This window comes from Penicillium psychrosexuale (genome assembly GCF_028828465.1).
Source record: "Penicillium psychrosexuale strain IBT 29551 chromosome Unknown utg000006l, whole genome shotgun sequence".
NCBI lineage: Eukaryota > Fungi > Ascomycota > Eurotiomycetes > Eurotiales > Aspergillaceae > Penicillium > Penicillium psychrosexuale.
In genome coordinates, this window is record NW_026643191.1 from 16432 (window position 1) to 37427 (window position 20996).

Here is a 20996-nt window from a genome sequence, read left to right on the forward strand (position 1 = left end):
CGACACTTCTCCTGAAACTCCACCCGGATTTGGCCAATTCAGTCTTGGCGAAAGAATGACGATAGGTATGAAGAGAACTCAGCACAACTTCCATCTGAATCTCTTGCTCAGAATAGAATTCACTGGCTTCTAATGATGAGACAAACACAAAATAGAGCCTTTGATAACAATTTTAGGAGCTAGGACGGGGATGGTAGTTCCTTACTTTGAGATCAAAAAGAAATGATGACTCAGCGAACCTATTATAAATGACCTCATAGAATGAGACCTGTGAACCTCTACGACATATAAACTCTTAACAACCAGGTTTATGCTCAAAATATTCCGGTATCTCTCTTAGGATGATCAAGGTACTTCACAGTTCTGTTCCTGATCATATTATATTGTGTTCGTTTACGAGCAACTAGTAAGAACATATTTATGTCGCTGTATGTAGCTTTGATCTAAACCAGTACAGCTAGTGATGTGAAGGCTTTGCAAAGTGAGATATATATCAAGGATATTCCACTAAGTTATACACACATATTTTGGGTGTTGTATGTTGTACATTCGTCTTCCGTCTATATGCCCTCTTTATCAGAATGAGACCTCTGCGATAGTTAAATATCTACTCTTAGCACCCCAAGAATGGCTGTATAGAGCAAGATAGTCTCAACGTTGTCAATGTTAGTATCCAATGGAGGAATCAGACAAAGGGAATGATTATACGTAGATCTCCTGTACTACAACGTTACTCCTCCAGTTCTGCCAATCTGTGCCGCTCTTGGCTGGAAAAACCTTAACTCCGACGCCACCCCGCTGTCCAATCTTGGCAGGCGGTGAACTCTCTGTGGGGAAAACAGCTGATCAGCGCCTCAATTCTCATTGGCAGAAATAGCGGCGAGATCGGACTTTTCCACTCGTTATGGGGGGGTAATTTTAATATTGAGTCACCGTATCTTCCATTCTCCAACTCTTTTGAATATACTGCAATCATGGCTGTGGGAACGGCCTCTTTGCAGGACCGCCTGGAGATATGGGCACAAAGGTTGAACAACCTGACTGTTTCCCCATTGACCCGAGATTATCCCGATACAAAAGAGACCGACGGCAAGAGAGTCATTGAAGCTTTTGAGTCTCTGCGATTCCCCAAGGAGAAGCTTGAGGCGTCGTCATCCGGCTTCACCGCTTTCCTGACTGCCTTCATTATACTGGTAGCGCGATTGACTGGTGATGAGGACATCGCTGTGGGCACAAACTCCAGCGAGGATGGCCGTGCCTTCGTTATCCGAGTTCCCATTGATGCCTCGGAGTCGTTTGCCCAGCTATATACCAAAGTAGACAAGGTCCGTATATATTTTACTTGCTATAGGGTTCACTACTAAAAGCCTTGCAGGCCTTTAAGGAGGGGTCTTCCCAAATCGTGCCCTTGGTCAGCCTTCGCTCGTATATACAGGAGAAGTCCAAGTCCGAACGCACCCCGGTCCTCTTTCGGTTCGCTGCGTATGATGCCCCTGCTGCCTCCCAGGATTACCCTGCAAACACCTTCGATACCACTGATTTGGTGGTTAACGTTGCACCGGGTTCGGCCGAGGTCGAATTGGGCGCATACTACAATCAGCGTCTCTTCTCGAGTGCCCGTATTGCTTTCATTTTGAAGCAGCTAGCCAGTATTGTTCGCAATGCTGCTGCCAATCCGGACGAGGCTATCGGACGTATCGACTTGATGACCGAAGATCAGCGCGCCCTCTTGCCCGACCCAACATCCAACTTGAACTGGTCTAAGTTCCGTGGTGCCATCCACGACATTTTCACTGCCAATGCGGAAAGCCACCCAGACAAGCTGTGTGTGGTTGAAACCCAGTCAACCAGCTCCCCTCACCGCCAGTTCACCTATCGCCAAATCAACGAGGCCTCCAACATCCTCGGCCATCATTTAGTACGGTCTGGCATTCAACGGGGAGAGGTTGTCATGGTTTATGCCTACCGTGGCGTGGACTTGGTGGTTGCTGTCATGGGAATTCTGAAAGCCGGTGCGACTTTCTCCGTTATTGACCCTGCCTATCCCCCGGAACGTCAGAACATCTACCTTGATGTTGCCCGTCCTCGCGCTTTGGTGAACATTGCCAAGGCTACAAAAGATGCAGGTGAACTTTCGGACATCGTGCGTACTTTCATCGACGAAAATCTTGAACTCCGCACTGAAATTCCCGCACTTGCTCTACTCGATGATGGAACCCTCGCCGGTGGATCCGTCAATGGTCAGGATGTATTCGCCAACGATGTTGCACTGAAGTCCAAGCCTACTGGTGTCATCGTCGGCCCTGACTCTATTCCGACCCTGTCTTTCACGTCCGGCTCGGAAGGCCGGCCGAAGGGTGTCCGTGGCCGACACTTCTCTCTGGCCTATTATTTCCCTTGGATGTCTGAGACTTTCAAGCTCACCCCAGACGATAAGTTTACTATGCTGAGTGGTATTGCTCATGATCCTATCCAGAGAGACATTTTCACCCCGTTGTTTTTGGGTGCTCAACTCTTAGTGCCCGCTCGTGAGGACATCCAAAACGAAAAGCTTGCTGAATGGATGCAGAAGTACGGTGCCACCATCACTCACCTTACACCTGCTATGGGTCAAATTCTTGTCGGCGGTGCCTCTGCTCAATTCCCTGCTCTTCACCACGCATTCTTTGTGGGTGACATTCTGATTAAGCGAGACTGCCGCTCACTCCAGGGACTTGCGCCTAATGTCAGCATTGTGAACATGTACGGAACAACCGAGACCCAGCGCGCTGTCAGCTACTTTGAAATCCCTAGCTACGCCAGCCACGAGGGCTACCTCAACAATATGAAGGATGTGATTATGGCTGGTCGCGGAATGTTGGATGTGCAGATGCTGGTTGTCAACCGCTATGACCCCACTCGTCTGTGTGCTGTTGGAGAGGTCGGTGAGATCTACGTTCGTGCGGCGGGTCTTGCAGAGGGCTACCTTGGTTCCCCTGAACTGAGTGCGAAGAAGTTCCTTACCAATTGGTTTGTTAAGCCTGAAGTCTGGACAGAGAAAGACCAAGCCGAATCTAAGAACGAGCCCTGGCGGCAATTCTACGTTGGTCCTCGTGATCGCCTTTATCGCAGTGGTGATCTAGGCCGTTACACGCCATCTGGAGATGTTGAGTGCTCTGGCCGCGCCGACGACCAAGTGAAGATTCGTGGTTTCCGTATTGAGCTTGGAGAGATCGACACCCATCTTTCCCAGCACCCTCTGGTCCGTGAGAACGTGACTTTGGTGCGAAGAGATAAAGACGAGGAACCCACGTTGGTCAGCTACTTTGTACCTGATATGAACAAGTGGGCATCATGGTTGGAGAGCAAGGGCCTCAAGGACGATGACTCTGACTCTGAGGGTATGGTTGGTCTGCTGCGACGCTTCCGTCCTCTCCGCGATGATGCTCGTGAGCATCTCCGGAGTAAGCTCCCTACATACGCAGTGCCGACCGTTATCATTCCCCTTAAGCGCATGCCTCTAAACCCGAACGGCAAGGTCGATAAGCCCGCACTTCCATTCCCAGACACTGCAGAGTTGAGCGCCGCTGCACCCCGCCGCCGCTCATCCGCGGTGCAGGCCCTCTCTGAAACCGAGCGAACTCTGGCTGAAGTCTGGGCGAAGCTCATTCCCAATGTGACATCTCGCATGATTGGGCCAGATGACTCCTTCTTTGATCTCGGTGGCCACAGTATCCTCGCGCAGCAAATGTTCTTTGAGCTTCGTCGTAAGTGGCGTGTTATTGACATCAGTATGAATGCTATCTTCCGCAGCCCAACTCTTAAGGGCTTCGCTGGCGAGATTGACCGCCTACTGGCAATGGAATCATTCGCGACGAGCGATGAGAAGACTCTAGCTGTGGAAGCTTCTAATAAGCCGGACGACGAGTACTCGAAGGATGCTGTCCAGCTTGTCAGTGAACTGCCTAAGACATTCCCCCAACGTACCGAGTCTATGCTCACTAGTGAACCCACTGTGTTCCTTACTGGAGCCACTGGTTTCCTCGGCGCGCATATCCTCCGAGACCTACTTACCCGTAAGTCTCCTTCCACTAAGGTGGTAGCTCTGGTTCGGGCAAAGACCGAGGAGCAGGCACTTGAGCGACTTCGCTCCACTTGCCGCGCATATGGTTTCTGGGATGAAGCATGGACCTCCAAGCTGCAAGCCGTCTGTGGTGATCTTGGAAAGCCGCAGTTTGGTCTTTCCCAGTCAGTGTGGGACGACCTTACCAACCGCGTCGATGCTGTGATTCACAACGGAGCTCTTGTCCACTGGGTCTACCCCTATGCGACACTTCGACCGGCTAATGTTCTTGGTACCATTGATGCCCTCAAGCTGTGCGCCAGTGGAAAGGCCAAGCAGTTTGCCTTTGTCAGTTCGACCAGTGCTTTGGATAAGGACTACTACGTCCAAGAATCCGAACGTATCATTGCCGCTGGTGGAAATGGTATCAGCGAGGATGACGATATGGAGGGCAGCAGAGTTGGCCTTGGAACCGGTTACGGTCAAAGCAAATGGGCCGGAGAATACCTTGTCAAAGAGGCCGGCCGCAGAGGCCTGCGGGGAACTATTGTCCGCTCTGGATATGTTCTTGGTGATTCGGTCACCGGAACTACCAACACCGATGATTTCCTCATCCGTATGCTCAAGGGCTGCATTCAGATTGGCCTTCGCCCCAATATCTTCAACACCGTGAACATGGTGCCCGTTGATCATGTGGCTCGTATTGTCATTGCCGCTGCTTTCCACCCGCCCGCCACGGGCGTTAACGTCGCTCATGTTACTGGACACCCTCGTCTGCGCTTTAACCAGTTCCTCGGTGCGCTAGAGCTCTACGGATACAATGTCCCCCAGGTTGACTACGTCCCTTGGTCCACTTCTCTCGAGGAGTATGTCAACGATGGCGAGCACAATGACAAGGAGTCTCAGCATGCTCTGTAAGTTACACTCCTCTCGGTCCGTTACTGAATTGATACTAACCTTCTTTAGTATGCCCCTTTACCACTTCGTTACCTCCGACCTTCCCTCCAACACCAAGGCTCCGGAATTAGATGACGTAAATGCAGCCACAGCTCTGCGTGCCGATGCCACCTGGTCGGGCGTTGATGCGTCAGCCGGTGCTGGTGTGACTGAGGAATTAGTTGGCTTGTATGCCTCTTATCTCGTTCAAACCGGTTTCCTGCCCGCACCGACCGTCGCCGGCGCCCGCCCTCTGCCTGCAGCGCAGATTAGCGAGGAACAGAAGAAGACCCTGTTGAGTGTTGGTGGCCGGGGTGGTACATCTTGAAATTTATAAAAAGAAGCACATGTACTTATGTATTCTGATTTTAAAAAGCATTTACATTTCCAATATTCTTTACCAACAACCCTCGTATTCAAATGAACGATTAAATGTGTGGCTTGTAGAGTACATATACACCGGATTTTAGGTCGCGTAAGTTGGGTTTCTGTTTCCGCTTTGGTGCTCATCCCTTGCCGCTTTTTGCTCACTGAGCATCACCTGATCATTATATAAGCCGGATGAACGGGGTCCCGAGGTCCCGAGGTCGCCCGCTCACTACGGAGTACTGAGGAGCCCTAATCCCACTCACTCACTGAGCGTGATCTGATCGCTCTGACTTACTCACTGAGCACGACTGGATTATTGAAAGGGAGGGAATCTACAGTCGAAATTTTCCAAAAAAAAAAAAAAAAATAGACTAGTATACACTAAATCCGTTAAATAAAAGCCTATCATAAAAGTTTACTATCTTCACGTCTAACACATTTACGCACTCTGCATGTTTATGCACTATAAACATATCCGGAATAGAGTTGAGTTAGGGCCTTCAAATCAATACACATGATTGATCAATGGCTTAACACCTAATCTAGTAGGACTGGTGCAGAGAGATCGGAAGACTGTCTGCGCGCAATCGAATGTTCTTCTGTTTATTTGCTCAGGCGCCCTTGCTTAGATCGAGTCTGCCCTCATGTGGAGCATAATGTGAAGTTTCTTTCCTTGTTCTGTTACAGGACTCGTACTAGCACTGTAGCAACTAAGCGGTTCTAAGCGGACCATGAAAGCGCTGGGATCAAGGATATATATATGATCATGATTTCCCACCAGCGCAAAACAATTCAAATACCTCGTCAGTCGATCAAGACTACGGATAAAACCAAACCTATATTATCATCCATCACGTCATCGATCAATCCAACAAGAGACCATGACGAATCCCACCTGTCCTGAAGATATCAAGCCCACCCGCACCGCCGACTTCCACGAGATTTTGGCCGTGGCAAAGCTGTACACCGACGCAATCCGGACCAGCAACCCTGAATACATCCACAAATCCTTTCATAAGGATGCCACTATGTGCGGGCACATAGGTCCTGACTTTGCCAATGGACCAGCCACAGGCCTTTTGGAAATAATGAAGGAGAAGGGTCCAGAACCTAGTTTGATCTCCCACCTGCATATCCTGTCGACAACCCCTACCACCGCCATTGTTGAGGTAGATGCAGAGGTGGATACCGTTGGGTTCAGAGATCATTTATGCATGGCCAAGGTGGACGGACGCTGGCAAGTCATGACCAAGCTTTACCACTTATATGAGAAGAAGCGTGCTTGAGCGCTGGCTTTCTTTTGTTCGAGTGACCGATGGATTGGAGGTAGTACTTGAATATCCGTTATATGATAGGATACCATCAATCTATGTCCATTAGAAATAGCAACCAGAAGTTTTGCTCGGTGGATTCATGATTTCGATGCAGTATTTCGTCCAAATTTATCCCTCTATAAGCATTACTAGCTTATTGCTATCCACTCCCTGATTCATCGGATCTTTTTTGACCTCCAAAGATAATTTTCGCTGACATAAAGTGCGGAAGTAAAGCAAGGGGGATCATCACCGTCAAGAGACGGAAAAATTATCCTAGGCGCCGATATTTTATGCGAGATGCCCCGTCCCGGCCCGACTCTGTGGTTTTGGGTGAGAAATATAGGACACGGATTGTCTTTTTCCCTGTGGGTATATCTCCCTTGCATATTGCATGTCATACACTATATACAGTACAATGTAGACAAATGTATGTTATACGTATTTCGGAGATTCTACTAGACTGTAGACCGGTCACTCTATAACACATCTTATCAATTCGATCATTGGGGAAAAAGCAAGCTTTGTTTTCAGCGTGCTGTATCTACCACGTAGAAAGACTAGGGCATGCTGGCCCCGACATTGATATTGGCGCCATACACAGGGCTTGAATCCTCGCTGAGCAACCAGACTATCGTCCGAGCCACATCGCCCGCTTTAACCACCGAAAATCCTTCTTTCCTATAGACCTCTTTGACCTCATCGCTCGTTTTAGCCTTGGGCATAAACTGTGGCAGCAACGGAGTGTCGGTTATCCCTGTGAAAAACTTCTTGTTAGCCCCGTCTAGCCGTTCTGTCATGGAACAATAAGAGCCGTACCTGGAGATACACTGTTCACGCGAATCCCGAATGGAAATGTATCTGCTGCCACGCATGTTGTAAAGTAGGTGGAAGCTCCCTTGGAAGTTCCGTATGCATACACATCTGGGATATGGCTCAGTGCTGCAATACTACCCACGTTGACGATGCTGCGGTCATCAGAGGGAAGCGATTTCATAGCGCGAACCTCCGCACGGGTGCAGTAGAAAACACCATCAAGATTTACTTTGAGTACCTTGCTCCATTCCTCATCTTCCTCCTCCAGAATCGTAGGCGAGTTTCGGAGCCCAGCACCCTGGGCAATGCCGGCAATGTTTGCGGCCCCGTGAAGGTTACCAAACTTGGCCACGATACCCTTCACCCATTTTTCAACCTCAGTGGGCGAAGTCACATCTAACAAACTGCAGTGCACCTCTGTGGCTGGGTTGATTTTCTTGATAGATTCCTTCAGCTCGTCGAAGTTCTTGCAGGATATATCGCCCACACAAACAGCAGTAGCACCGCGCTCGGCGAGCAGCCTGCTAGTGGCTGCGCCGATACCAGATGCACCACCCGTGATGGCAAATACCCTGGATTTCACGGATGCCATTGGATCAGGTCGCTTTATTTTGGTATGATGGGCCTGGTATGTCTGAGCAATGATATTCAAAGCGAAAGTGAAAGGGTTGGAGAATATTCTGAGCGGGGCATTCGTGCTCGAAAACAAATGTCTCCCTTCTTCAATACATAATGTAGTTATCTTCTAATCTGCCATCCTCTCCATTGTGTACATAAAATTCTAATATACTGGCCGCCAGGGCCGTAAGGGACTTGATTTACATTCTGGAAGGATAAAGGATTTCCTATGTCGCACTTCTACGCAAGGATAGACACATTGGGTAGCATTGCATAGCTAGCTTATAAAAATGAAGCGATAGATTTCCCGCAGCAATATATTGTGCAGTAAATGGCTGGCTGAACAGTACACCGTAATTTCCTGATCCTGAAAGAGCATACCATGACACGATGCATCACTCATAAACACCCTCGTGACCTATAGACATATTAGAGGATGTAATATCCCATAGATATGCGGACTAAATATATATATTAGGATGATACTTTGCATCTGCATTGCAGCGTAAGAAAACTAAAATTCAGACTATTGATTAGCGGAGTAAAAGCCCATGCAACGCTTTTCTTGTGTGCCTCATTTGACTTCAAATTTAAGCCTTGAACTAGATCTTTCAAGTCATGTGTTGAGATCTACACGCATTTGGCTTATGCACATCGGACGAGCGGCAACATTCTTCTCCGTGAAGCCGGCCTGGGCCATCAGTAAGCTGAGCATGGTTTCGGGACTCTTTTACCTAGTGATGGGAAGTGGTTCTATCCCGCTTGTGATACGGCAGTTAGGACCTGTCAGGACCAATTAATTAGAGCTATACAGGAATGAAAATAGAAGGACTGTTTAATAACTAATATCTCAGGATTCCCGAAGAAGAAGATATCAAGGCTAACAGGCTAGCTATGCCCATTGTTGCTTCTCGTGCTCTGCAAAGGCCTTGAAAAACCTTGGCGGATTCCCCGTCACCTCTTCAACAGAACCGTTGAGAGTTTCCTGGGGGCTATTTTTGACATCAACTTCCATCGCAGAAGACATAGCTGCAAAGTCTGCAGGCATTCCAATTTCGTCAACCAGAACCTTGGTATATTCTGCTTCCGACAAACTGTAATGGGTGATTTTCTTGCCGAGGACCGAGGTGAGAATCTCCGCAACCTAGGATGTGAATCAAATCAGTTTTGTTCATCAATAAGAAATAGGATATAATCATCTTACCTGCCCATATGAGAGGAGCTCTGGGCCTTGAATGATGTATTCTGTCTTGTGTGAGCCCCATTCTGTCAAGCAATGGAAAGCAACGGAGGCAATGTCATCGGCTGAGATGAATGGGATCTTGCCCTCTCCCGTCGCTGATACTACTTGACTCTCGTTCTTGATCCATGTCCGTTGGGGGTCTTCCAATAGATTCTCTGGGAAACAAAAACAGTTTAGCCACTCTATAGTCCTAAGCGATAGGCCAGACAGGAATGAATCATACCCATGAACCACGTGGGTCTCAGTGCCACATACTCAACTCCTGGTAGAGAGTCTAGATAGGCGTGGACCTGGCCCATCGAATGATCGCCTTTCTCAATATTACTGGCACTGACGAGCACAAATCGCTGGACTCCCTTAGAGCGAGCAAGATCAACGAATTGGATCATAGGCGGGACCATGTCCATGGTAGGGGGTCCAACCAGATAAACGGCTGAGATGGGTTGCAATCCATGTTTACCAGTATCTGCAAATTGGTTGTCCCACGTTGTCTTTTCATACCAGTTGAAATGGGAAGACTTGTTTGGGCTTTCCTGTGAAGTCGAGCTAGATCCAACCAGGAATGGAGTTTTTGCAGCATCAAGAAGAGCCGCAAGACGACTGGCCGTTTTACCACGTCCCCCCAGTACAAGAATAGTCATTGCGAAAAGGTCTAGATAAAAGTTGTCCTTTGTATATAGCTTTCCCTTTTGGAGGATAATTGAGTTGGTTAGGAGATATTCGGGCAATAAATACTCAGTTGATAACTCATATTAACTGTAAAGCAACATGTGACTAAAAATATGCCGGTCTTACCTTATGCTTGACTATGACGAATTCAAGTGCAGATACTATTTTTCCTTGTTTGAACCTACCAGGCTAATGGCTGAATGAGGTTTGCAGCTCCCAGGATATTCCACAAGCACTCAAAATATGGCTCCGCCAATTGACCGCCATTGAATATCAACATCTCATGTGTCGGTTGAGCTATTGGCGAAGGCTTCCTAGTGCAGCGCCAGTACATCCTGCATTCTAATTTGAGCTCATGAAGTCGCGGTGGGCTAGTCGCCACATTTTCGGAAACTGATGCAACTTTTCACAGTCGTAGCAAGCTCCAACCCCCTTGCATATTGAATATGTCGACACATCCCGTATGTTGTAGTCAACTTGGCAGCCCACGATACCAAGCTCAAAATTCGCTACACCGAAGAGAAATATAGTAAAGAAATACGCGAACTTCGAGTTCCATACATTTAGGGAACCCCCCGGGTTTTCAGGTGTACCTTCCTAATCGGGTACGTACCCTGCTTCTGCCTGCCGCACATCATACCGCCTTCCAATTTAATATACCGCTTTTATGTCAAACTCCCCATAGTGCCAGAACAGTAGCTACCTGTAATTTGTATGTAAACTGCTAACAGAACTAAGTCACTTTTGTCATATCAACTAATTTATTGTCGACTGCTTCATCGTTAATGGGTTAAACTCTATAGGAATTAGGTAGAATATACGTTTATTTCTGATCAAAATGCATGTTTTTTTCACTATGTATACCAGAAGTGGGCAGAATATACTCTCTACACTGGCAGAAAATATGGCAGTATTCTTGATCGTACCTCATTAGGAAGGCGGTACTGAAAATTCAGGGGAGCGGTATCAGCTAGATGTTGCTATTCGAGGCATGACGGTATACCTAGGTATAACACGACCTGGAGGATTCTGCTAGCTATGTCAAATTGCCCGTGCAAAACTCTGCAACACACCATCAAAGTCTCGCTTGGACATTTTTCTCCTGACCTATTCCAGCCCCCTCAACGCCCTCTTGCACCCGCGTGGCCAATTCGGATGAAACCAGAGCGAAAGTGCGATACACCTTGTTTCGGATATCCTGGCGAGTCTGCGAGACTGATTCGATAATTCTCTCCACCATTCGGTCCTGGAAGTCCTGACTCCGGAACTCGGGAAGTATTTCATAATACTCCCGAGCGAATTTGTAGTCATCCTCATGAGGTTGAGACCATGCATCCGACGAGACCTGCGCAACCCACCCAGCGAAGTCTTGCCCGAGGCTGGCTTGATGCTCAGCGGTTGATGAGGTCCGGGGAGATGCCTGCTTCGACAATGTCCTCCCCAGGCGGTATCGCTGTGCGTCAGGGTATGCGAAGAGGCGGGCCTGTAGGATCGGATCCTCGGAGGCCTCTATACCAGAAACAAGATTAGAAGGTGAGAACGCTAGCTGCTCAACCTCACTGAAGTAGTCTTTCACGTTGCGATTCAAGGTGAGCTTGCCAAAAGGCCGAGAAGGGATTTTCTCGACACCCTGGGGGTATGTTCCCAAGTTCCAGTGTTTGGTGACGTCAAGAATATTGAAGCCAAGATGAGGCGCGTCCTTGGGATCAATAACCTGAACATTCGCCGTCCAAGATGGATAATCACCTCGCTCGATGGCCTCAAAGAGATCCCTGGACGCAAAGTCGGGCTCGCTGGAATCCATGATGGTGCCAGCACCATCCTTGAAGTTGGGTCCGCGATCCGAAGACAGGAAGAAATGAACGTATTTGAATGAGCCATCGGGCATAACCCATTTGAAGGCGTGTCCTGAGTAGCTGCTCAGGGTGCGCCAAGTGAACATACGTCCAAAATCACTGTATTGCAGCAACACCATATGAATTGATTCATGGTTCTCGGTCACGAATTCCCAGAAATTGTTCGGGTTGAGGCGGTTGGTCTGGGGGTCTCTTCGTTGCGAGTGTATCATGTCGGGGAACTTGATAGGATCGCGGATGAAAAAGAAGGGAAAATTGAGGAAGACCCAGTCCCACTCCCCATCGCTGGTAAACAACTTGGTCGCCATGCCCTTCAGGTCCTGAACCCCCTCGGAGGAGCCACGCTCCAAACCAGTGGTTGAAAAGCGTGTTACCAAGGACGTCTTTTTGCCGACACCGAGGAGCATGTCGATATTACAAATGTCGGAGATGTCGTGGGTCACCTAGTCACCGAATTAACTTCCAATTCCAATTCAGGATTGGAACACGATTTAGATTGTACCTACCTCGAACTCCCCGTACGCCCCAGCTCCAAGAGCATGAACCACCCGCTCAGGGATCTTTTCGCGGTTGAAATTGGACAATACTTCCAAGGTATGGACATCTTGAGGGCCGGTGCTAGAATGGCCGGACGAGGGTGCTTTGCCCATGACTGGGCATTTCTTCGCGTAGTTGGGAGCCATTTTTTGCTCAATGTATTGGATGAAAGACTTCAGAGTGAACTGTGTCGTTGAGAACTCGGCTTTCTCCGGGCTAAATACTACTAAAATCCAGTATGCAGAGGTGTAAGCCCGCAGAGACTACCTTTTCTGACTATCGGAGATTTCCTTTCTATCTCTCTCTTGTTATCTGGGAACCCTTGCAAAGCCTGCATTGCATGGAGAAGAATATGGTCTTTTCAACTCCCAACGTTTCGTCACACTTTTTTGGCTGTAAGGGATGAATTGCATTCCATCTTGCGTCTAATCGAAATGTAGTTATATCCAGGATTTACATACCGTGTAATACCTAGTAATATAGCAGTACATACCCTAATCTGACCTCTGGGCATAGATAGCCCTTGGAATGGAAAGCGCATAACTAAAAAGGCTTGATTTGGGGAGACACGGGGATCAGGTCCTGAGTCTCCTGCATTTCTTTTTTTTTTCCTGTGCATTTCGATGTTACTATATTTTAGATAGACTGTAGACTTTATGCATCCAATTGCGAAATCTGAGTCGCAGTTTTGTCACCAACTCATACAATCACCTTTTACAGGGCACATTGATTGGATAGATGCAACATGTATGTTGTAATAATAAGTATTCCCGGTTTCACAGCCAACTTTTATATCGCCCATTATTGATTGGCGTCAACTGGCATCCCTTTAACTTCGGACGTAGCCGTACAGCATTCTATTTTTCCCTTGCATATACAATTAATTTACCCCATAAGAGGCTGAACTGTACATTTATCCCGCATAAACCAGATTTATCTGGATGCAGTAAGGTGGGTACTGAGTTTCACCATAAGCCTCTTGAGAAACTGATATCACATGAGAAGTTATCAATCTGTTGAATTTCATCATATTGCATAATAATATAGTTGGCTGTTCACCTCAAAAAAAAAGATACACAATTGCAACGTATCCAATATCTCAATTGGGACACATTTGGAGCTGGTAAAAAGTAACATCACAACCCTCAGCCGACCATTCTTTCACATCCGTCAATCCCGCCGACCCAAATAATACTTGACGCTCGTCTGTATCATACTTGTAGCTACATCCGAAACGAACCTTCTCATGCTTCTCGATAACGATGTCGTTCAATGGGCCCCCAAGTCTGACCTCCTTGCCCTTCGTGATGAGAGAGGCTTCGTGTCGGCCTAGCATATAGTTCCACTCACTCAGAAAGTACCAGTCGCTGGGCTGAAATACCTGGTCCCTCATTTTATTTGGAGCGAACAGGGTGTTTCCATAGTCCAGGGACGCTAAGGCAAAAGGAACGACGCCTTCAGCAGTGTAGGCGCGCAGCACTTTGGTTGGCATTTTGCAACTGTCCAGACTCAGGAGAATAGAGCTTTGAGCTGGGCTAGCGGCCAATGCGTTGTTTGCGATGTTCTGAAGAAACTTGGCTGCATTTGCCCGCGAATAGTTACCTACTGTCAGTCCAAACAATAGGAGACAGTGCGGCCGGTCCTGTACTCCCGGGGTATCTTTCAGCCACTGCACTCCATCTTCGAAAGTTCCATGAAGTGCACCAATTTTGACAAACTTGAATTGTTCGTATGGAAGGGACTGCAGCGTAGATTGAAGCTCCGAAAAACTCAGATCGAGCGCATAGAATGTAATGTTCTTCTTCGATGCCTCCAATGCTTCCAGTAACGGTAGAACCTTGTCCAGGCTTCTGTACAGCAGTGTTAGCTACCTCTTAAATAGGAATAGAACTATTCAGGTGATCATTTTACTGACGCGCTCCCAAGATCAACCACTACACTGTTGTTGGCAATCGACTCAACCATTTCAGCCGCTCGGGCGCGTAGAATGCGCAGCTCTTCATGTCGTGGATAGAAGTCGGCGGCAGTAGAGTGTTCAATCCAGTGCCGAATTCCTTCCCCGCTGTAGAAGAGAAGAGCTGGAAGAGTTTTGGGCGTCGCGGACAGCCCAGCCCTGACTTGATCGGGAATGGATTCCTCGAATGTGCTCTGACGTACGTCAATAATGCGTGAGTTGATGATAGTCATATTTTCAGTTCCTTTATTTTGCCAGAGGACATGAATTGTATCAAAAATTGATTCTACACCAGACTATCTGACGGCTCAGCCACATTTAATCCTCATCTCTGGCGGTGAGCACCTGAGCATCTTCGTGGTGTGCTCACCAAATATATCGATACGTCACATGTATTAAATGGGCAAGTGAGCTCAGCGTATCCATCGCCAAGTTTTTCAATGATCGTCGTCCCGTCCTGCACATGCCCTCCGAGTCCCATTCCTCACTACCCACTCCTAACTTGCTAATAAAAAGCCCCTCTTGGTCCCACCGTCGCTTCAGCTGTAACAGGCGGGTATAGCTCTGTCCCCAGTAGACCTGTTGGAACTCTTTTTCGTTCGGGTCCCCCACGTTACGATAGGATAACCGAAACCCTGGGTCAATGGCATAAAGCAAGGGCATGTGAATATTCGTAAGGTTTTGTAATGCACCTGCTTTTCCTTCAATAGTCGGCTCAACGGGTCGCACGAAGTTGATCAGCTGAGTAGCATTCCTCCAAGCTGGATGCATGGACGTCTCCATGAGGTCTCCATTTCTCATGACTTGCCCTCCGAGGTTACTGGTGAACAATAGATCGCCCGGCCGCATGGGGAGTTGGGCCAGACCCTCGGCCATGTATGTAGGCCCCTTGGAAGCATTGAATAAGTTGTTAGAAATGGCGACAGTGGACCCAAGAACACCGTAGTCGTTATCGGTGTGTATGTCGGGAACCTGTCGATAGTTCCTGCTGAGTTTCGGCAATGATGTTGATTCGTATGTCACATGAGTTTCAATGCGCCTCATATCCTCAACAAATGGCTGCATTCGTTGGTCGACATCCACCGTATTGGTTTGATCCAGAAAGAACATTTTAAGTTTTGCCTCAATAGAGTGTTCAGATATCACAGTGATGATCAGCTGCCCACCAACATTTTCACGGTTCAATGACTGCAGCACAGTGAAGAATGCAGCAAGGCTTCGAGAATATTTGCCGTGAGATTGGGATGTATGCACGCCGAGCTCAGCCGCAATAGCAGGGACGTCGGGAAAAACTCGCATAGTAGCTCGCGTAACAATTCCAAAAGTCCCACCTCCACCCCCCCGCAATGCCCAAAATAGGTCCGGATTCTGAATAGCGTTGGCCAGAACGATGTCTCCCTGTCAAGGTTAGAAACCCACGATATTTTATGACATCAGGCTCTGGTAGGCTTACGCTAGCGGTCACAACTTCAAATTCCAGAACGTTGTCCACTGCCAATCCATGGTGTAGACTAAGAAAATCTGAAATTCCTCCTCCCTGCAGGAATCCTCCTACAACTCCGACTGTAGGACAATCGCCACCAACAACAATGTATCCATTTTGCGCGGACCTTGCGTATAGGTCCCCCATCATGACACCAGCTCCAACACTCACAGCTGGACCGAAAGACTTTTCAAATCCGTGGAGCTGAAAATTTTCGTGGAATTTAATATCTTGCAGCCGGTGGGTATGGATCTGCAATGCATTGGGCGAGCTGGATCGACCCGCTAGATCATGGCCCGTGTTCCGGACGATAAGGCGAAGATCGTGGCGTTTAGCAAACATTACAGCTTCTTGGACATGCTCCGTGGAGTTCACCATTGCCGAGTACAGAGGAATGCGCCCTTGGTGGCATTGGGTACGACCCTTCATCTGAGATCCCAATGGGCATGCATCACCAGGGGATTGGCCAGACTCCCATACCCAATCCTGCAATGCACCTAGTTGATAGTCTCAGCTGAGGAATATTTTTGGAGGTACCTAACATGAGTGCCAGGCTTACCGGGTTGCGATGCCCTCCATCCACTGTCCCTTGACATACGCATCACATCCTCGCACAAGGGGTGATCGAGGCTATGGTTATAACAGACTGATGCAATGGGTTGTAACCTAACAAGAGTGAACTTTATCGATCTGTTCAGTAATTCCCACTGTTCATCAGACGGCCAACATGGTTCCCACGGCTGGCAACGACATGAAGACTGTAAGAAGTGTGTAAATATCAGCCAACTGAGAGCCATACCCAGCCCAGCAGTCCCCAGAAAATGAAACATCATCGCCGATTGGTGGTGGATTTTTATCAACAAAAAGAATGTGCATAGATGCGGTTCAGAATTCTGTAAATCCAACCCATTTTATGCTTGCATTCAGCTAAAAGGCGGTAGCCAGCCCTCTAGATTATTTGATAAGTTTCCAATATTACGGCCAAGTCCGACAGTAAAGCACAGGAACATAGTTCGGGCCTACCCGCAGTGTAGATGTGACGTATCGAGAGCTCCACTATATACGTGAAGGGTGAGAATGAACAGTATCTCGCCATATCTACGAGAGTGTCGATACAATCAATCATGATCAGCTGTATGTGTGCTTCCCTGCAAGTCTTTCACCCCTTGATTCTACGGTGTATCTTGCATATTTATCCTGATTTTCGTCATCTTCATGATCATCGACCATTCTATTCAATCTATAGCCGTATTCACTGTGGAAAGATATAGTGTCAGTTGTAGAACATATATACCGCTTCATTCTACAACTATTCTAATGTGTTAAGCAGCTGTCACTATGGGCTCCATTGAACCACCTAATGCTTCTAGCTGTCTTGTATACCAGACCATCACTGAGTTTGCAGACTTCCCCGACCACGATCAGAAGCTATGGTGGCACAGTACGGCACCTATGTTCGCAGAAATGCTCAAGGTTGCTGGATATGATATTCATTCTCGGTACAAAGCTCTCGGGTTGTACCAGAAGTTTATCATTCCTTTCCTTGGTGTCTACCCTACCAAAACCAACGATCGATGGCTCAGCATCCTGACTCGATACGGCACGCCTTTTGAACTGAGCTTAAACTGCACCCACTCAGTGGTACGATACACCTTTGAGCCCATTAACGCTGCCACTGGCTCCCTGAAAGATCCCTTCAACACTCATGCCATCTGGGACGCACTCGATACACTGATCCCTTTGCAGAAGGGCATTGATCTAGAGTTCTTCGCGCATCTGAAGAGGGATCTCACTGTCAACGACCAAGACATGGCCTACCTCCTAGAGAAAAAAAAAAGGTTGGGGGCCAGATCCGAACTCAAAACAAACTGGCCTTGGACCTGAAGGGTGGCGAGTTCGTATTGAAGGCTTATATATATCCCGCACTCAAATCTCTGGCAACCGGAAAGTCTGTCCAAGAGCTCATGTTTGACTCTGTTCATCGCCTTTCCCACCAGTACCCGACTCTCGCCGCGCCTCTCCGCAAATTAGAAGAGTATGTTCACTCTCGCGGAACTTCCAGTACCGCCTCTCCCCGGCTCATTTCTTGCGATCTGTGTGACCCACGTCAATCTCGGATCAAAATATACCTCTTGGAGCTGAATGTCTCCCTGGAATCGATGGAGGACCTGTGGACACTAGGCGGCCGACGAAACGATACCCAAACACTCGCTGGATTGGAGATGATTCGTGAGCTATGGGACCTGATCAACCTCCCCACCGGTATTCTCTCGTACCCGGAGCCCTATCTCAAGCTTGGCGAGGTCCCCAATGAGCAGCTTCCTCTGATGGCCAACTATACCCTTCACCACGACGACCCAATGCCCGAACCGCAGGTCTACTTCACGACTTTCGGTATGAACGATGGCCGGGTGACGGATGGACTAGCCACCTTCTTCAGACGTCATGGCTACACCCATATGTTGCAGACATACAGGGATAGCATGCGTGCTTACTAGTGAGTTGAGAACAATTCTATTCACTCAACTTATCTAACAAAATCTAGTCCTCATGTGGATCATGACACTGTCAACTATCTCCACGCCTACATCTCTTTCTCTTATCGAAAGGGGAGCCCGTATTTAAGTGTCTATCTCCAATCCTTCGAGACTGGTGACTGGCCAATCTGTGAGTCAAATTTCTACTCAAATTCTCATGATATTGTGTTTTAACGCGGTTTTCCCTGTTCTCTCATCCAGCCAGCTTCGGTGCCCCCATCCTTGAGCCTGTCTCTAAGAAGATGTGTCGTGGCCATCCTGTCTCTTTCGAGGTACCTTTGACAAAGCAGCAGGTGGTGGCCAGTGAGTGAAAAGAAACCAGATTTGGCGAGTTTCAGGCATAGAGATGTGACCAAAAGGACAACCACAAACGCGGATTCCACCATATCTCGGTACAGAGTTGATCCAGATGTTTTTCGAGGAGATGTGCAATCCAATTGATGACCGGTGTAAATTGCGAACTAGATGGTAGGAGTAGGTTAAAGGATTTGCTGGAATATATGTACTCTTGATCTTCTGAATATCGATGTCAGCTTTGAAATGATGCTTCAACGCCTAGAAATGGGTGTATGCGGAGATTTGTATGGTGGGAATAGCTTCATTTTTCTGGGGAACAGACTTTGCTTATTAAGCCCTCTGTCACATGCCCAGGTGGGGTCTAAAATAAGGCAGAATTCAGACACATTCAGGCATCAACCCTGCAAATCAGGCATATGACCTTTGGCAGCTCTGCCCTTTCGCACGCGGCCTAGAATGGGTACATACACGTACATATACAACCTAGATAGTAGAGTCGTTCGATTCTGAACTTTCGAAAATGCCCAATTCGCCAATCTGCGCGTTTGTACTACTCGAACTGATTGTTTTCCCCAGTCTTTACTTTCCCCTCTCACCTGAGAATTCATATAGTTCTAACAAATTCCTTCTTCTTGCTCTCCTCCATATCTCTCTTCACTGTTAGTACTCCATCATGCTTGAAGGTAAGTGTGTTCGCGGTGTTTTTGTTGTATGCGCGTTCTTGGCAGTTCAACTTGCCCCGGTCAAATTTTCCCGCTCTGCTTCTTATCTTTCAATCAACCCGATTCAAATTGTCGGAGCCCTGTGAAAAGTCCACGACCGCTTGTTGGATTAATTGTATCCTTGATCGTCTGTGTAATCCTGTCTTTCTCAGTCGGCCTTCCCTTCACCAATTCCTGTCATAACCCGCCTCCTACCTTTTCCCCTCCATGGGTGTCGCAAGACTCACCAGACGAAGCGGTCTCATTGCGCGCGCAGTGGGGGATTCCAAGTACTCACCGGGACCCCTGCTCACGGCGCAGTCTCTCGTGGCACGCAGCAAGATCGCTCTGTCCCCGCATCACACCAAGCCCTTCTCAACCTCCCCATCCCTATCCTGCGCGAGACACCAAAGCACCAGCGGAGAACCACCGTCGATCGCGGAACCACCTGCCAAGCCCAAGACCCAGACCAAGACCCAGACCAAGACTGACATTCCTGGTGCGGATCCCGCAGACCGATATGCAGCAGGCCTGCGCCTGAACAAGGAATGGGCTGCCCAGACAGCCCGCAACCAGCCCGAGCTCTTCCCTACCCTGGCCTCGGGCCAAACGCCGCAGATTCTGTGGATCGGGTGCTCCGACTCCCGCTGCCCCGAAACCACCTTCCTAGGCCTGCAGCCCGGCGACGTCTTCGTGCACCGCAACATTGCCAACATCCTCCACCCGGGCGACCTCAGCTCCAACGCCGTTATCGAGTACGCTGTGCAATACCTGCGCGTCAGCCATGTCGTGGTGTGCGGGCACACATGCTGCGGTGGTGTCTCGGCTGCCATGGGCAATAAGAACTTGGGTATTCTGGATCCGTGGCTGTTTCCCCTTCGTCAGCTGCGCGAGCGCAACCTGGAACTTCTGCAGTCAATGCATGCTGAAGAGGCGTCGTCGAAGCTGGCTGAGCTGAACGTTCGCGAGGGCTTGAACATTGTCAAGCAGAAGAGTGTTGTGTTGAACGCGATCCGCGACCGGGGACTGCAGCTGCATGGCTTGGTTTACGATGTTGGATCCGGTGTGCTTAGTGAGCTGGACACGCAGGACTCGGAGGAGGTTATCAGGGCTCGTTTGACGGCTTTTCAAACGGAGTGAGTTGGCGGGGTTTTTTCGGGCTTGGGACTTTTTCGGCCGAAGGCCACGGGATGTACGGAGTAGCAGAAGCGAGACTTGCGGAGTAGAACATTTCTGGATAGCGACAGTGTGCATTTGATGAATTGATGATAATTGTAAACAAAATTTTCTTTTTTTTTGTGGCCTGGAGGGATCTCTCATTCTCTCAGAATGTAAACATGATGGCATGATGTGTGGGTAGCCGATGCGATGAAAAGACCAATCAGAGGAGACGGTGAGGTTATACGAAGTATGTCTGCCAAATTGGGAGGAGCAGGTATCTTTTGTATAGCAACTCCATACAAAAGGGTACATACACATCTAGACACGATTAGGTGCATGATCCCACATCTACCTATATATGTGCATAGCCTTGCTTGTCTTAGGTTTCTTATTTTCAGTTCTGTTTGTATTCTGCAATATGCCAGTGATCCAAGGCCTAGATGGTGTAACCTCCACCGTTTGAC

The 20996-nt window shown here is 48.4% G+C and overlaps 9 protein-coding genes across 9 annotated transcripts; 4 read left to right on the forward strand and 5 right to left on the reverse strand.

The window, feature by feature from the left end:
• Window positions 1–974: 974 nt before the first annotated feature.
• Window positions 975–5306, forward strand: N7518_009855 (uncharacterized protein; the record flags this gene model as incomplete). Its single annotated transcript, XM_057190781.1, has 3 exons — window positions 975–1325; window positions 1376–4956; window positions 5009–5306. The coding sequence occupies 3 exons, from the start codon at window positions 975–977 to the stop codon at window positions 5304–5306; spliced, it is 4230 nt and encodes a 1409-aa protein (XP_057036917.1).
• A 922-nt stretch (window positions 5307–6228) lies between these two features.
• N7518_009856 (uncharacterized protein) lies at window positions 6229–6633 on the forward strand (the record flags this gene model as incomplete). The annotated part of the gene is made up of 1 exon (XM_057190782.1): window positions 6229–6633. One exon carries the CDS (start codon window positions 6229–6231, stop codon window positions 6631–6633), a length of 405 nt encoding a protein of 134 aa, XP_057036918.1.
• Window positions 6634–7220: 587 nt separating this feature from the next.
• Window positions 7221–8068, reverse strand: N7518_009857 (SDR family NAD(P)-dependent oxidoreductase; the record flags this gene model as incomplete). The annotated part of the gene is made up of 2 exons (XM_057190783.1): window positions 7221–7417; window positions 7480–8068. The coding sequence occupies 2 exons, from the start codon at window positions 8066–8068 to the stop codon at window positions 7221–7223; spliced, it is 786 nt and encodes a 261-aa protein (XP_057036919.1).
• A 918-nt stretch (window positions 8069–8986) lies between these two features.
• N7518_009858 (fgaFS/easG family protein) lies at window positions 8987–9978 on the reverse strand (the record flags this gene model as incomplete). Its single annotated transcript, XM_057190784.1, has 3 exons — window positions 8987–9238; window positions 9299–9492; window positions 9561–9978. The coding sequence occupies 3 exons, from the start codon at window positions 9976–9978 to the stop codon at window positions 8987–8989; spliced, it is 864 nt and encodes a 287-aa protein (XP_057036920.1).
• Window positions 9979–11081: 1103 nt separating this feature from the next.
• Window positions 11082–12545, reverse strand: N7518_009859 (CAZyme family AA7; the record flags this gene model as incomplete). The annotated part of the gene is made up of 2 exons (XM_057190785.1): window positions 11082–12305; window positions 12369–12545. 2 exons carry the CDS (start codon window positions 12543–12545, stop codon window positions 11082–11084), a joined length of 1401 nt encoding a protein of 466 aa, XP_057036921.1.
• Window positions 12546–13498: 953 nt separating this feature from the next.
• N7518_009860 (CAZyme family AA7) lies at window positions 13499–14586 on the reverse strand (the record flags this gene model as incomplete). Its single annotated transcript, XM_057190786.1, has 2 exons — window positions 13499–14249; window positions 14315–14586. The coding sequence occupies 2 exons, from the start codon at window positions 14584–14586 to the stop codon at window positions 13499–13501; spliced, it is 1023 nt and encodes a 340-aa protein (XP_057036922.1).
• Window positions 14587–14719: 133 nt separating this feature from the next.
• N7518_009861 (FAD-binding oxidoreductase) lies at window positions 14720–16214 on the reverse strand (the record flags this gene model as incomplete). Its single annotated transcript, XM_057190787.1, has 2 exons — window positions 14720–15751; window positions 15807–16214. 2 exons carry the CDS (start codon window positions 16212–16214, stop codon window positions 14720–14722), a joined length of 1440 nt encoding a protein of 479 aa, XP_057036923.1.
• Window positions 16215–16960: 746 nt separating this feature from the next.
• N7518_009862 (uncharacterized protein) lies at window positions 16961–18684 on the forward strand (the record flags this gene model as incomplete). Its single annotated transcript, XM_057190788.1, has 5 exons — window positions 16961–16970; window positions 17167–17599; window positions 17662–18333; window positions 18382–18503; window positions 18575–18684. 5 exons carry the CDS (start codon window positions 16961–16963, stop codon window positions 18682–18684), a joined length of 1347 nt encoding a protein of 448 aa, XP_057036924.1.
• A 915-nt stretch (window positions 18685–19599) lies between these two features.
• On the forward strand, window positions 19600–20511 carry N7518_009863 (carbonic anhydrase; the record flags this gene model as incomplete). The annotated part of the gene is made up of 1 exon (XM_057190789.1): window positions 19600–20511. One exon carries the CDS (start codon window positions 19600–19602, stop codon window positions 20509–20511), a length of 912 nt encoding a protein of 303 aa, XP_057036925.1.
• Window positions 20512–20996: the final 485 nt, after the last annotated feature.